The 17,229-nt window shown below is 42.4% G+C and overlaps 1 protein-coding gene across 1 annotated transcript; it reads left to right on the plus strand.

Moving 5' to 3' along the window:
* The first annotated feature begins 1,728 nt into the window (after positions 1-1,728).
* On the plus strand, positions 1,729-17,229 carry LOC138767594 (cell cycle control protein 50C-like). Its single transcript, XM_069945197.1, has 7 exons — positions 1,729-2,045; positions 3,304-3,420; positions 7,300-7,410; positions 13,725-13,821; positions 15,058-15,201; positions 15,286-15,507; positions 16,708-17,229. Exons 1-7 carry the CDS (start codon positions 1,839-1,841, stop codon positions 16,896-16,898), a joined length of 1,089 nt encoding a protein of 362 aa, XP_069801298.1. The 5' UTR covers positions 1,729-1,838; the 3' UTR covers positions 16,899-17,229.

A 17,229-nucleotide genomic window follows, 5' to 3' on the forward strand; every position in this document is an offset into this window, starting at 1 on the left:
CTTGGATTCATCCGTCCACAACACTTTTTTCCAGTCTTCCTCTGTCCAATGTCTGTGTTCTTTTGCCCATCTTAATCTTTTTCTTTTATTGGCCAGTCTCAGATATGGCTTTTTCTTTGCCACTCTGCCCTGAAGCCCAAAATCCGGCAGCCACCTCTTCACTGTAGATGTTGACACTGGTGTTTTGCGGGTACTATTTAATGAAGATGCCAGTTGGGGACCTGTGAGGCGTCTGTTTCTCAAACTAGAGACTCTAATGTGCTTATCTTCTTGCTTAGTTGTGCAACGCGGCCTCCCACTTCTTTTTCTACTCTGGTTAGAGCCTGTTTGTGCTATCCTCTGAAGGGAGTAGTATACACCGTTGTAGGAAATCTTCAATTTCTTAGCAATTTCTCGTATGGAATAGCCTTCATTTCTAAGAACAAGAATTGACTGTCGAGTTTCAGATGAAAGTTCTCTTTTTCTGGCCATTTTGAGCGTTTAATTGACCCCACAAATGTGATGCTCCAGAAACACAATCTGCTCAAAGGAAGGTCAGTTTTGTAGCTTCTGTAACGAGCTAGACTGTTTTCAGATGTGTGAACATGATTGCACAAGGGTTTTCTAATCATCAATTAGCCATCTGAGCCAATGAGCAAACACATTGTACCATTAGAACACTGGAGTGATAGTTGCTGGAAATGGGCCTCTATACACCTATGTAGATATTGCACCAAAAACCAGACATTTGCCGCTAGAATAGTCATTTACCACATTAGCAATGGATAGAGTGTATTTCTTTAAAGTTAGGACTAGTTTAAAGTTATCTTCATTGAAAAGTACAGTGCTTTTCCTTCAAAAATAAGGACATTTCAATGTGACCCCAAACTTTTGAACGGTAGTGTATATATATATATATATATATATATATATATATATATATATGCAGTACCAGGCTGGATATATATATATATATATATATATATATATATATGTGCAGTGCCAGGCCATGTTCACTTGGCGTATGAGACCAGCCGTTCCGGGACCTGACAGGTGTCTGAAAAGAGGGGGGGGGGGGGGGCTTCTTGCAAAGTTCGCTATGGGGCCCAGACATTTCTAGTTACGCCCCTGTCTCTTACCTTCATTCTCAGTGCCGTTCCTGTGCAGGAGCACTTCTGTAGCGCCAATCCCGCTTTGGGCCTGGCTTGCCCCTTCTAATGACAATCAATGGAGCAGGCCGGATTGGTGCTATGGGGTTGGGGCAGTGCTCCTAACGGCCTAACCAGACTGTGGAATAAATGACTGACTGCACAGGAACGGCACCGAGGATGAAGGTAGGAAACATACCTTCCTCTTCGGTGCCTCCTGTGCAATAAGGACATATCAGCAGGTTATCGTCTAACCTGCTGATAGTTCCCCTTTAAGCTCCATTCACTTCGATGAAACTAAGTTCCAAAACCTCACCCAAACTGGAGACAAGAGCGGTGCTTTCTCTGGGAGAAAGTGGCCATGTTTTTCTAATGCTGAATAACCCCTTTAAAAGCAGTAGTACTTTAAGGAGTGTAAGTTGAGGAGCGTCAATAGCCATATAGAAAAAAACATATATACCAGTATAGTATATTGCTTGCTTTATGGATGAGCAAAGTACACTGAGAAAGACTGACACAGGCTGACAGCGGGAGAGGCAATCAGAGCGCACCGCCAGCCTGCACTGGAGTTAATCAGTAATTTCAGGAAGTTCCCTAGAGGAAGACGCCTCAGGCTCCTCCACCTTTCCATAGACAATAGACAATGACAAATAAAGCATACCTGGGACTCTTCCTATAAGTCACAATCCTGCAGCTTCACACAGGAGTATCATGGGGAAGAAGAAAAAGGAAGAAAATAAAAACCTCCCAACTTCAAAATGTCCAGATAACACAGCTTTCAAACAGCAGAGAATCCCAGCATGGACGCCCACCCTAACCCCCGAGTCCGTCCTCAGCTCATTCTTCCTCATCGGCATCTTCTGTCTCGCCGTAGGAATCAGTTGGATTGTGGCAACAACTAATGTTAAAGAAGTATGGGTAAGTACACGGCTCTGAAGAAGATAACCATACCTGTCCGTTCTTTATTTTATACAGCCTAAGAATCTGTACTGTTTTTATATACCTTTTATATTGTTTATTCCTTTATTTTATGGCCTGTGGAATTTTTTTTATTTAATTTTGAATTGATTCTTTTAATTGTAGTGATAGTATTTGGTTTTATTATATATATCTTTGACCTGCCAAGGTATTGAGTAGCCAGTGGTACCCTAGAAGACTGATTGTATACTAAATGATTTCTTATTTCAGGTCCTCATTTTTATTCAATAAACTTCAATTAATACTACAAAAAAATAAAAATAAAAAAATTCATAAAATATATTTACTACATATTCCCAAGAATTCATCCAAGGACGAGGACAAAATGTTCTCCAAAATAAAAGTCACCATTAGTTCTCTATGAGGCCAACGAACATTGCCAAGTTCAGTGTTGGGTGGTGTTCACCGGTCCCACAGAGAAGTCATTTCCCTGTCCTCAGTGGGGGCGCCAGCAGTCGGACCCCCGCCCATCAGCTTATTATCCCTTATCCTTTGGGTAGGAGATAAAATCTTCAAATAGGAATACCCCTTTAAATGTGAACCATCTCCTTATTGATTAGTCACTATTATCTTTAGTCCCGATTACTCTAAACCTTTGGCCCAAGTACTTCTCAGTCATCAAGCTGCCATTTATGACCAGCACGGTTACCTGTATACGATCACTTTCCACAAGTATTTTTACGCAATGAAATAAGTTGCTGTAATGCAAAACACATCCAGGACCCAGACGCTTTCGATCTTAGGCTATGTTCACACATTGTAGTTTTTCATTAAAAAACGGCCGTTCTTTTAGTTTAAAACAACAGACATTATTTTCTGTCTTTGATCTTTTCTACTGAAGTGAATGCAAACAATGACCGTTTGTACACACAATGACCGTTGTTCAACAAGGCCATAAAAATAACCAGCATGTCAATTATTTCCGGCTGTTGTCCATAGACGTCAATGCAATTTTTTTTTATTTAAAACAACAGCCATTGTTTTATACATTGTGTGAATGTAGCCCTAGGTTGTAATTAAAATAAAGTACCATAAAATGGAGTTTCCAAAAAATAATCTACTAAATCCAATTGATAAACGTTAGTAGCAAAAATATAATGATGATTCCGGGGAAGACGGGAAGTCTTCAGGGCATATGTATGTCTATTGCTACTTTATGCTGCTTGTGATACTGTGCAATGTGTTGTATTTTTTATAGATAACTTATTCTGACAACCCAGATTGTTCAAATTGTACAAAACTACGGGAAAATTCTTCAAATTCAGAAAAGCCGTGTAGCTGCTTTGTCTCGTTTTCTTTGGGGGAAAAGATGCAGGTGAGCAGAATGTAGTGAGAGAATGGATGATGAACCTCTGCGTATTCGCACAGTACCCCGCACCTCAGCGGGGGACATCATTTTATTCTGTTTTGTGAGAAAATATAACTTTTCCAAGGGAAGCATAAAGGTGATCTATCGTGATTCCCTAAATATAAGCCAGGGTCTTATATTATTTTTTTTCTCTGAAAAAGGGGCTAGGGTTTATTTTCGGGAAAGGGCTTATTTTCGGAGAAACACAGTTGCCCCTACACTGTAGCCTCCCTCTATAGGGTAGTTTGCCACCATACTATATGTCTCACTGTAGTTAGGCTCCTATACGCTAAATTCCACTTTTGTTAAGACTTCATACTGTATACCTCCACCCCCCTGTAGTTGTTTCCCCCATACTGAATACCTTCACCCCCCTCTAGTGGTTCCCTCATACTGTATACCTCCCTCCCCCTCTTTGTAGTTGTCCCCCCCCCATACTGTATACATCCATCCCCCCTCTCTGTAGTTGTTCCCCCATACTGTATACCACCTCCCCCCTTTAGTTGTTCCCCCATACTGTATACCTCCCTCTCCCCTGTAGTTGCCATACTGTATACCACCTCCCCCCTTTAGTTGTTGCCCCATACTGTATACTTCCCTCTCCGCTGTAGTTGCCATACTGTATACCAACTTCCTCCTTTAGTTGTTCCCCCATTCTGTATACCTCCACCCCCCTGTAGTTGTTCCCCCATACTGTATACCTCCCTCCCCCTCTGTAGTAGTTCCCCCCCATACTGTATACCTCCCTCCGCCCTTTGTAGTTGTTCCCCCATACTGTACACTTCCCTCCCCCTCTCTAGTTGTTCCCCCCCTACTGTATATGCGGTGTCCTACTAGGGATGTTACTATTGTTTACACCCTTCACAAAAGGCTGTACTTTTTGTGGTGTTACTATGGTAAAGGTAGTATTAAGAAATGACCACTAGATGTCACTGTATTATGTATTAATATATGGAAGTTGCACAGCTGAAGGATTGCAAAGGGTTATTGTGTTTATGTGTACCAGAATCTGTGAACCAGTAGGATTTCTGCTTTCTTCTTTCCTATCACCTCTTCTCTCTTTTCTTCTATTGCACTCTTTTCACCCAATCACAGTGCACCCTACATGCTGTAGAGGAAGTTAGTCCCTTGAGTGAAGGAGGAGCAAGAGCTTTTCGTTCGGGACGGTGTGGAGGAAGGACGTAAGCTAGATAGCTCTCCACATCAGTCTTGTCTTTACCCTGGCCCTCTGCTAGGTCCCCCAAATGTCAGTCTTAGCTAGTACCCCGCATGGGTAGGACGCAAGACAGCACACTGTTACCAACCTTCTCACGAGTACCCACACAAAGCACTATGCAGTGTTAAACCTCTTAGGAGAGGACTAACCAACAGATAACCTCAACCCACGCCGTGGACAAGGAGAAGTCACAGTGCATGACAATATCCACTAATGAGCCACAGAGCTGGGAACTGATCCGGGTGGAGCAAAGTTGCAGTAAGCCTATGAACTCCATCTTGCAGCGCGGGTGTCAGCAGGGAACCCTCAGCATTCCACTCAACCCAGGTAACAAGGTCTGGGACCTTTGTCACCCATTAGTACGGTTTGGCCAACGCTAGTGAGCATAAGGTGGTGTGAAGACTTAAACAAGGGTCATTACACAGGCACAGGTGTTCTTCTTGTTCTTCTACAAGTATTCTACAGTATCCTCCAACATCCCGGCAGAGCACATTTCTAAATGGGTTGAGACTCTCACGGCATCCTCCTCTCTGCTACTCTACCTCAGCAAAACTTTATCAACACAACTATCTCCTACTCAACACTTATCTCACAGATCTGGTTGTCCTATGTTCAAGCCTGTGTTGGAACTTTGTCAAGTGTGTATCAGAGACCTTCTGTATTACCTGCTGCACATTTACAAGTAGTAAACCAACTCAACGTTATCTCAGAGTCTGTGATTATTCATCACCACCTACACAACATATACACAGCAACCTTGGGGCACTTTCCCTTTCTGTGGGTGGCGGGTCCTACTATCCGGGACGGTCATTAAACTGCTCTGGACACCCGTGACTACATCATCTGTGACATTATCCCAAGGGACCCGGTAGCAGCCCGGCAGGACACTGACCACAGGGGAAAAGGGTACAACCGGCCTTACACACTCAAAGCAGGCGTGCCATCACACCTGTGTGCCCACCTGGCACTGGCATCATGTGACAACATAATAAGGTCTGACTGTATCTTGGCCATCCACCACAGGAGTGGCGTCACACCACAACATCTAGCAAGTTACCGGCCATCCCTCCAATATAACACCTCCGGGGGTACACCACATATACCTCCCTCCACCTCTGTAGTTGTTCCCCCATACTGTATACCCCCCTGTAGTTGTTCCCCCATAATGTATACCTCCCTCCCCCCTCTGTAGTTGTTCCCCCATACTGTATACCTCCCACTCTCGTCTGTAGTTGTTCCCCCATACTGTATACCTCCCTTCCTCTTCTGTAGTTGTTCCCCCATACTGTATACCTCCCTCCCCCTCTGTAATTGTTCCCCCATACTGTATACCTCCCTCCCCCTCTGTAGTTGTTCCCCCATACTGTATACCTCCCTCCCTCTTCTGTAGTTGTTCCCCCATACTGTATACCTCCCTTCCCCTCTGTAGTTGTTCCCCCATACTGTATACCTCCCTCCCCCTCTGTAATTGTTCCCCCATACTGTATACCTCCCTCCCCCTCTGTAGTTGTTCCCCCATACTGTATACCTCCCCCCTCTGTAGTTGTTCCCCCCATACTGAATACCTCCTCCCCCCTCTGTAGTTGTTCCCCCATACTGTATACCTCCCTCTCCCCCTCTGTAGTTGTTCCCCCATACTGTATACCCCCTGTAGTTGTTCCCCCATACTGTATACCTCCTCCCCCCTGTAGTTGTTCCCCCATACTGTATACTTCCCTCCCCCTCTGTAATTGTTTCCCCATATTGAATACCTCCTTCCCCCTCTGTAGTTGTTCCCCTCATACTATATACATCCCCCTTCCTATTTGTTCCTCCATATTCAGTGTCCCCTTCTGTGCATCTTCTTACCCCTCCTCCCTCCCCTGCAGTTTGTGTTCAGCAGATGGGGGTGGAGCATAATAAGTCTGGCCCTGATTGGCTGATGCTCAGCCACCCAGTGTCAGGGATCTGGTCAACTGACTAGGGCTTATATTTCATGCCTGCTCCAAAAAGCCTGCAAAATGAAGCTAGGTCATATTTCCACGGTAGGTCTTGTTTTCTGAGAAACATGGTAGACATAAGACAGGACATACAGCAGCTGATAAGTACTGGAAGACTTGAGATTTAAAATGTCTGGCACTCTCTTGTACCAGTTGATTTGAAAGATTTTTTTTTTTTTTTTTTGGGGGGGGGGGGGGGGAACTACCCCTTTAAGTCAAGTTGTTATGTTAAACAGATTTAAAAAAATAATAGTTTTCTATGATACTATGGCTAAAATGAATCTGAGACTCCCCGTTATGTACAGATAATTTCCCAGCAGTGCCATCCTTATCATCACAGACAGGAGACACCAGTATATAGATGACAGAGGTGCACACAATAGCTGCTGCTCACGACTCTGGGCTCCCTCCCTGTAGAATGACCTCTATAAAGGTCACTGAGTATGCTCTGAAGCTTTTCTCATCCATCTGAACGAGATGGCTATGGCTACAGTCCTGGCTATTGTCTCCTATGGTCCATGGGGGGTGCTGTAAACTATATGCTGGTAAAATACATTAGGCAATTTGACAGCGTTCATAATACCTCTCAAAAAGTTAGATTAAAAAAAAAGTAATGCGCTGTAATTTTTTGTCTTTTTCTGTATACAACAGGGAGACGTCTTTTTATACTACGGGCTCAGCAATTTTTTTCAGAACCATCGGAGATATGTGACATCCAGATATGACGCCCAACTGCTTGGAAGAAATGTAACAACTAAACAGGTTGGTTTTATATTATATGGCTTCTAATTATATAACCCGAAGGATTTAACCTTATGTATTTTTATTTTAGTTTCTGGTCGCCATATGATTTAACCTAATTACTATTATTTATGTGTCTGGGGAGGCAGTGGTTCTCAAAGAGGAGATCCAACTGTGTATGGAGTCTTACAGGGAATGTACCATGGGGAAGTATGTAAATTAACTATCTGTCTCTTTCGTCAGTGCCAGCTATACGTAGCTCCCCTATAAGTCAATGTTTGACCTGTATATTAGCCTTAAAACATAAGGGACAAAAGGATAATAGGATGGTCTCTGAAGGTACTGCCCCCAACCCTTAACCTCTTAAGGACGGAGCCAATTTTTGTTTTTGCGTTTTCGTTTTTTCCTCCTTGTGTTTAAAAGGCCATAGCACTTGCATTTTTTCACCTAGAGACCCACATGAGCCCTTATTTTTTAAGTGACTAATTGTACTTTGCAATGGCAGACTTAATTTTTGCATAAAATATGCTGCGAAACTAGAAAAAAATTATATGCGCGGTAAAATTGAAAAAAAAAAACAACGCAATTCTTTTTCTTTGGGGTGGCTTTCCTATCGAAAAACTGATATACATGTTATACATGTTACTCAAGTCGGTACGATTAAAACGATGTACAACTTGCATAACTTTTATATTATTTGATAGCTTTTAAAAAAATAAAACCTTCTGCAGAAAAAAAGAGTTCCTTAAAATTGCTCCATTCCCAGGCTTATAACCCTTTTATCCTTTGGTCTATGGGGCTGTGTGAGGTGTAATTTTTTGCGCCATGATGTGTTCTTTCTATCGGTACCTTGATTGCACATATGCGACTTTTTGATTGCTTTTCAATACAATTTTTCGGGATTTGATGCGACCAAAAATGCACAATTTTTGCACTTTGGCCTACTCCTTAAAGGGGGTTATACAGGATTAAAAAAAGCACATCTACTTTCTAGCAAAAATAGCTCCAACCCTGTCCTCAGGTTGTGTGTGGTATTACAATTCAACATATACTTGAAATGGAACTGAGCTGCAAAACCCACCCGAACTGACGACAGGAGAAGTGCTGTTTCTGAAAGATAGCGACCATGTTTTACAAAGCCTGGATAGCACCTTCAATCAATATAACAAAGATATATATGGTACGCTACTGAGTCAATTCAATATGCATTTTAATATTATGCAATTTCAAATTAATTTAAACATTAAATTACGGTCCTATAAGTCTGAAACGTAATGCTTGATTTTTTTTTTTCTGTGCTATGGTGTGCTATTGATTGTAGGAACATTTGTGACAGCTTCTAGGAAAAGATATCTGAAAAATGAAATACAGTGGTGCCTTGGATTACGAGCATAACTCGTTCCGGGACCGTGCTTGTAAACCAAATCACTCGTGAACCAGCACAGATTTTCCCAAAAGTAATCACTGAAATGCAGACAAATGGTTTTACACCCCAAAAATAATGATTTTTTTATTCTGAATAACATGTAAAACAGGTGAAACAAACAACGAGAAAAAGCTGCAAATGTCACATAATAGGTTACTGTACAGTATAGCAATCAGCATGTGGTGTATAATGTATAGTAAGGGCATAACCCTGATAACACAGCAGCTGGATATGGGATATATAAGTTACTGTACAGTATAGCAGCATGTGGTGTATAATGTATAGTAACTGTATAACCCTGATAACACAGCAGCTGGATATATGATATATAAGTTACTGTACAGTATAGCAATCAGCATGTGGTGTATAATGTATAGTAACTGTATAACCCTGATAACACAGCAGCTGGATATGTGATATATAAGTTACTGTACAGTATAGCAATCAGCATGTGGTGTATAATGTATAGTAACTGTATAACCCTGATAACACAGCAGCTGGATATGTGATATATAAGTTACTGTACAGTATAGCAGCATGTGGTGTATAATGTATAGTAACTGTATAACCCTGATAACACAGCAGCTGGATATGTGATATATAAGTTACTGTACAGTATAGCAATCAGCATGTGGTGTATAATGTATAGTAACTGTATAACCCTGATAACACAGCAGCTGGATATGTGATATTATAAGTTACTGTACAGTATAGCAATCAGCATGTGGTGTATAATGTATAGTAACTGTATAACCCTGATAACACAGCAGCTGGATATATGATATATAGGTTACTGTACAGTATAGCAATCAGCATGTGGGGTATAATGTATAGTAAGGGCATAACCCTGATAACACAGCAGCAGTTTGTAGATACAGGATGGAGCTGCAGATCCCCATAATGCAGAAGCATAGTAGAACAGGCTAGAATAGGGAGGAAGGGCTGCTGTCAGAGGTCTGTGTGGTCACATGACAGCAATGGGGAAGGGGGGGAGGGTGTTAAGCATGGACCAATGAGGAAGTGAGAATCACAGAGCTGTGCAGGAGGACAGTGACAGAAACTTTTCTATACAGCCGTGTGTATAGCTGAGTGTAAGTGCAGGCAGATTATAGCAGCAGGGTGTATAGCTGAGTGTGAGTGTAGGCACATAGCAGCAGTGTGTATAGCTGAGAGTAATAGCAGTAATGGAGATGATGGGAAACACAAGGGCTGACAGAGACTGCAGGAAGGAATAAGCAGGGTATAGGGTGAGCACAGTATAGCAGCACTCTCTGTCCAGGGAGAGAGGGGTTACAGCTATGGAGAGATTACCTCCACAGTCCTGTCCCCTGATGTAAGCCCCAGCCTGAAGTGGATTTGCCATGATTTGGAAGGTGAGGGAGACTTCTTGGGTCACAGTACAGTGCTGTAGACCCCGCTATGCAGACCATGTCCCTCCCCCCCCCCCCCCCCCCTCCCACCCAGTACAGGGAGCTCTTAAACCAAGTTACAATTTCGATAAACTGTGAGCTCTTCTTGCAAAACACTCTCAATCCAAGTTACTCTTAAACCAAGGTACCACTGTAGGTAAATTATCCCATATAAAGAGTTAGTAGAACAGTTACAGTCAATGGAATTATGTTATTGTTACACAATAATCACGCTGTGCAATAAGACCCTTTACTCTGAGCACAGTATAACAACCAAGCCCTAAAGCAACACTGCATACAGCATCTAACATACAGGAGATAAGGAGTAAGCACAGTATAATGCTGTTTATCTACATTATGTAACATTATAACAGGGTAATAAACTCAGCCCGCCTAACCGCTTCCCGCTTCTGGGCCTAGGTTACTCACTGTGTACTGCACCTACACTCTATGTTTACTGGATATTGCGGATAAATGATCAGAAATATCATGAAATGTAAAGTTGTAGGAAATGTTCTTTTCAAATTCAAAAGATAGAAACTCCAGTTCAGCGACCAGTGTACAACGCAGCAGCCATATAAATGACAAGGTTACTATGTGCATAAGGCAGCGGTATTGAAAAGGGTTTTGCAATGAGCAATGAGCAGTAACCTGTGTAATGAATTCAACATATCCATAGATGTCACCTATGCCCTAGTTGGGAAATACAGGGAATGCATTGGGTGAAGAGAGTAAATATATAATGTAATGTATTTGTTTGCAGGTTAAGCATGCGGCAAGAAAAACACAAAACAAAAATCTATTTAAAACACAGGAACACCAAGTAATATTTGATAGGGTGAGAATGATGAGAAGAGGGTTAATAGGGAAACTATATAGGATAATTTAAGAACACTCACAGGTAGAGGTGAGGAACCGCTTCAGAGAAGGGAGGAGAGATATAGAAATTGATTGGGAAAAAATCTTCTCTGAAATGGATAAGGGGTGTACTAGACTTAGGGCCCTATTCCACCGGACGATTATCGTTTGCATAATCGTTAACGATTAACGATCTCAAACGACCGCTATTGCGAAAGACCTGAAAACGTTCACTCATTTCCATGGAACGATAATCGTTACTTATGATTCTAATTGCGATAGTTTTTTCTTCCCTATTTCTTTGCTATTGCGTTCGTATCTATTGCGAACGACCAAACGATGTCTTATTCAATGCGAACGATTTGCGAACGAGCAACGATAAAAATAGGTCCAGGTCTTATAAAGCGATCAACGATTTCTCGTTCGGTTGTTAATCGTTAACTGCATTTCAACCGAACGATTATTGTTTAGATTCAAACGATTTAACGATAATCTGAACGATAATCGTTCGGTGGAATAGGGCCCTAAATCACAAGGTGACACAACTCTTTATTACTTACAGAGTTCACTATACACCACGTAGGTTATACTTAATAAAAATTAAGGGATAATGATAGATGTGTAAGATGTAATCAAGAAGGAGGGGATTTAATTCATTTATTATGGAGATGCCCAAAATTACATAGGTATTGGGCAGATGTTGTGTCTAGATTGGAAAATAGATTAAACATCAAGATAGAGAAAGATCCAAAAATATGTATTTTGGGTGCGTGGAATGATCCACAAAGTTGTAATGAAGTAAAAAGGATAGCTCTCCAAGGAATGTTAGCAGCTAAGAACTGTATACTTAAAAAATGGATCTCAGTAGCTCCTCCGGTGATAGATGAGTGGGAGAAAGAAATGCAAAGAATAATAATAATGGAGTACTTTAAGGCCCGAAAGAGCAATAATACTGAAAAGTTTTGTAAGGTATGTCCGAAATGGCCAAAATGGCAAGAGATGATGTTGTAAAGGTGTGGGGGGGGGGGGGAGGTGGAGAGTGGGTGGAGAAGTGAGGTAGTGAGGATATATCTTTTTTGTCTTTCGTTTTTTTTTTTGTTTTGTTTTTTTGTTGTGGGGGGTTGGACAGAGAGGGAAGGGGAAAAGGAGTAGGTTGGAGGCTTGGGCTCTCTGCGGAGGGTAAAGAAAGAGTGTGTTATATATTAGGTCTACAGCTCTGTACTCTGACCCAGGAAGTCTCCCTCACCTTACAAATCATAGCAAATTCACCTCAGGCTGGGGCTTACATCAGGGGACAGGACCGTGGAGGTAATCTCTCCATAGCTGTAACCCCTCTCTCCCCGGACAGAGAGTGCTGCTATACTGTACCCACATATACCCTGCTCATTCCTTCCCGCAGTCTCTGTCAGCCCTTGTGTTTCCCATCCTCTCCATTACTGTACAGTAACTTATAATATCACATATTCTGCTGTTTCTGAATGTTTGGTTCAACTGTTTTACATGTTATTCAGAATAATAAATCATTATTTTTGGGGTGTGGAACCAATTGTCTGTGTATTTATGGCTTCTTATGGGAAAATTTGCTTTGGTTTAAGAGTGGATTTGGATTACAAGCACGGTCCCGGAACAAATTATGCTCGTAATCCAAGGCACCACTGTATATCTAAACAGTTATTTGTTACCTAGGGATGTACTAACCGAGCACTGAGATTTCCATCACAACATCTAGAGTCTAGAAATAGTCAGGTTTGGATTGGTTGGGGGTGACCCTGGAGAGCTGGGGGGGGGTCTCTGATCCTGATCCAAGCCCCTGGAGCGAGCTCGTGATCTGAGGGTCTGGTCTCACCTGAGAAGGATAACTAAAAGAGAGATTATTAGACGAATAAGAAGCAATTAGTAGTTTAACATGAGAAATACAAAAGACGACTGTTTGTCCTGGATGGATGGATGCTGGGGTAAGACAGTGAAAATATGGTATATGGATGCTGTAGTATATGGATGGTATGGTATATATGGTATATGGATGGTATGGTATATATGGTATATGGATGCTGTTGCATAATAAATGTGGCCCAGAGCATTAGAGTGAATGAGGAAGAATCTGCAAGAGGGAGGGAGGCCTGTAAATGGTCTGACTCGCTCAATGGATTCAGTATGCTAAAAATCTGCACAGCCTCTTTGAAACTTTATACATAATGTTATTGGTAATTGTAAGGGTGTAATGGTAAAGACTTCCCTTTCCAGGTGAGTACTGACTCTGGGTGATCATGAGTATTGGTCTGGGGACGGCGTGAATGGATCAGTGGGGCCGACACCGTGGGTCTACCAGGGCCCTCTATACCAATCCAATTGAAGGATGGTTATTAGGGTAAGAACAACAAATATAGAACAGGGGGTAAAAGATAGAAGTACTTGGTCTAGAGCTGGGTGGAGATACATCCTATGGATAGTAAAGTACTGTAAAATGCAATATTGATGGAAATAAGTGAATTAAGCTATACCTAATTTAAGTAACCTTGGAGGGGTTGGGTATCACAAGCCTCTATCTAATAATTTTATGTGGATTTTTGTATGTATACGCGATTTGTTAATAAATAAATAAAAAAAATAAAAAAATGTATTTGTTTTTTATCCCTCTACAGAATATAGAGAAAAATAGCTACTGTGCCCCTTTCTCTGCATATAATAATGGCACCCCAATGGCTCCTTGTGGGGCAATTGCCAACAGCTTATTTAACGGTAAGGCTGGTGTGTATAACACTATTACAAGCTTTGTACACCTCTACATATTTGTATTCTTGCTTTACTGGTACAAAAACAATGATTCCACAGGTCTTTATTTAAAAATGTCCTTACTTTTGCTCGCCCAGCCTATACAGTGTGCTATTTTCTTTCTACACTTGCCTGTATGATTCTCCATTGCAGACTGCCTTGCATCTACTCTCCTCCCTTTCTCTAGCCTATGTGAGCTGTCCTCCAAATTTTCTCTCCATCCTGTCTATTATCAAAGCTGTTGTGTAACCTTCTTCCTCTTGCCGTCTATAATGGTGGGTTTACACTACGGAATCAGTGCGGATAAGTACCGGCAGATTCCGTCGCTCGTACCCGTTCACGGCGGTGCACATCTCCCCCGTCTCATAGATACCATTCTATGGCCGGGCAGATTCAGCGGACAGCGGAATCAGCCCGGCCATAGAATGGTGTCTATGGAGCCGGCGGATATGCGTGCTGCCATGAACGGGTAAGAGCAACGAAATCCACTGGAACTTCTCCGCGCAGATTCCGTAGTGTGAACCCACCCTAACACAAAGAGCAGAGTTTGCCTGACGGCCATATATTTTCATTCTCTGATGCCATAACACTTCTGTATATACCTCCCATACAATTGGTGCTGCAATAAAACATACATTGCTTAAACGAAAAGTATGGCATTGATATTGATATTGATATTAGGCAGGGGGTGGGGTAACATAACAAAGAACATAGGCATACCGGACCTCGTGCCTGTGCTGTGCCGCATCACCGGGCTCCGGTACCCTGCTAGATGACATTTTCTCCCGGCTGTGAGGTACGTTGCGACCCGGCTGCCACGTCACTGACGGATGGAATTTAGTCCAGACTGCAGCGGAGTCCCGCGGGGTCATGAGATAGCAGGGGGAGACATGCAGGTTATTGGCAAGTCCAGGAGTGGGACGTGCGATGCACGGGCACCGGGACAGGTAAATATACCTACCTTATTGTTTCCCCCCCCACCCCCAGACCGACATTATTTTTTTGCCTTCCCCTCCCCCCTGCAGGACTTATACTTTAAAGTTTCAGGTGGTCTAGTATAGTGAAGCTGTACATGCTCCACGTAGATGCCCCGAGAGACCAGCCCTGGTCCTGCAGTTTTCTATTAAACTTTGTAGATCCTGAATATATGATTCTCGGAAGATGCAAATAAACACTCTAATCTCTTTCTTCCTTCTCTGATAGATACAATAATGTTAATCTATTATCCGGATTCCAGATCCATAATCCAAGTTCCACTGCTGAAAACTGGAAACACCTGGTGGTCTGATAAGAATGTGAGATTCGGTAACCCCAAACCTAAAGATGATATTGTGCAGGCATTTGCAGGTAATGTACTTTCCCCATATAACATCTGATACTGATGGTCACACAGATGCAATAAAGCGACTAACCATTGAATTGTCTTTGCAGGAAGTGCCAAGCCACCATATTGGCAGAAACCGGCTTACGCCCTTGATCCTTTAGATCCCAATAACAACGGCTATGTAAATGACGACTTAATCAACTGGATGAGGGTGGCCGCTTTACCGTCCTTCAGAAAACTTTATAGACGTGTCTCACGAGTTATGGTGGACTCTCAAGACTTCTCTGATGGTCTTCCAGCTGGAAATTACAGCTTCATCATTGCCTATAGTATCCTTAAATCTGATTTATACTATGAGGTCATAGAGGAGGGTCACCTGCCCAGAACCCCCCTCTCCCCAGTAGGGTAGCTCCTGCTCTAGGGGGACGCAAGCTGTCAAAGAAAAAAAAAAGTCATAGTAGCGATGCTAGGAGCAGAATCTGGTGTAGTCATCTAACCACTGTGGTTCAGAAGGGATGTACCTGATTTCCACACGTTTGTGCTATGAAGCTAGGCGTTCAACCTATTTTATTACTATTTATTATTTTAGGTTATTACTTCCCCTAGGAGATAGGATGCTGCAGGTTATTACTCGCCCTAGGAGATAGGAGGCTGCAGGTTATTACTCCCCCTAGGAGATAGGATGCTGCAGGTTATTACTCCCCCTAGGAGATAGGATGCTGCAGGTTATTACTTCCCCTCGGAGATAGGATGCTGCAGGTTATTACTTCCCCTAGGAGATAGGATGCTGCAGGTTATTCCTCTCCCTACGAGATAGGATGCTGCAGATTATTACTTCCCCTAGGACATATGATGCATGCAGGTTATTACTCCCCCTAGGACATATGATGCTGCAGGTTATTACTTCCCCTAGGACATATGATGCATGCAGGTTATTACTCCCCCTAGGACATATGATGCTGCAGGTTATTACTTCCCCTAGGACATATGATGCATGCAGGTTATTACTCTCCCTAGGACATATGATGCTGCAGGTTATTATTCCCCCTAGGACATATGATGCTGCAGTTTATTACTCCCTCTAGGACATATGATGCTGCAGGTTATTACTCCCCCTAGGACATATGATGCTGCAGGTTATTACTCCCCCTAGGACATATGATGCTGCAGGTTATTACTCCCCCTAGGACATATGATGCTGCAGGTTATTACTCCCCCTAGGACATATGATGCTGCAGGTTATTACTCCTCTTAGGACATATGATGCTGCAGGTTATTACTCCTTCTAGGATATAGGATGCATGTGGGTTATTACTCCCCCTACGACCAGGGCCGTATTTACCACTAGGCACCCGTGGTCCGGTGCCTCAAGTTCAAGTTCAAGTGGATCAAGTTCCCCCCTTCCGACTGCAAGATTTTAAAAATGTCCGGCCTTCTCCTTTAAGTGTCCAAAAGAAATGATTGATTGTAGTATTTATAGATACAGTATCTTTTCTTGCCATTATATGTATCTTAACTTGAGATCTCAGATTTTCCTGTATCCAAGTTTGGAGGAAAAAAACATGTGATCCTGTCCACTCTATCCTGGTGCGGAGGGAGTAACATATTTCTGGGAATTGCATACACCGTGACTGGGGCCGCCATTATAATCACAGCATTTATCATGCTTGCTGTGCACCTGAAGAAACGGAAGCCGAAGAAGACATTTTCTCTTAGATGAATCCTATGTTTTTCAGCAATTGTGTTTTTATCTATTTTTATTCCTGCATCTTTAAAATACAGTACATAAAACGTAAAGGTGTATTCCACTCAAACATATTTTTTCATATGTTGCTGCCCATGGCGAGACTAACAATTCCTTGCATACTTATTATTATTTATTCAGTCTGCTTCCCCTAGTTCTGATCTGTTGCTTACTGCTGAAGACACAAAAATCTGTCTGGGGGGATCCCCGTCCTCCCTCCCTTCTGAGACAGCTGATGTAAAGAAGTCCCTGTCTGGCTTTATCTGCAACTTTGTAGTTTCTTTGTAATGCTCGGAGGATTAATCTG

Source organism: Dendropsophus ebraccatus, chromosome 11, assembly GCF_027789765.1.
Source record: "Dendropsophus ebraccatus isolate aDenEbr1 chromosome 11, aDenEbr1.pat, whole genome shotgun sequence".
NCBI classification, from domain to species: Eukaryota; Metazoa; Chordata; class Amphibia; order Anura; family Hylidae; genus Dendropsophus; species Dendropsophus ebraccatus.

What these genes read in the sequence shown, in the direction of transcription:
- LOC138767594 (XM_069945197.1), top strand. Translation starts at nt 1,839, where the DNA reads ATGGGGAAGAAGAAAAAGGAAGAAAATAAAAACCTCCCAACTTCAAAA. An exon ending in TGCCAACAGCTTATTTAACG is followed by an intron (nt 13,822 to 15,057) that starts GTAAGGCTGGTG and finishes CTTCTCTGATAG; the next exon opens with ATACAATAATGTTAATCTAT. An exon ending in CAGCTTCATCATTGCCTATA is followed by an intron (nt 15,508 to 16,707) that starts GTATCCTTAAAT and finishes TTGAGATCTCAG; the next exon opens with ATTTTCCTGTATCCAAGTTT.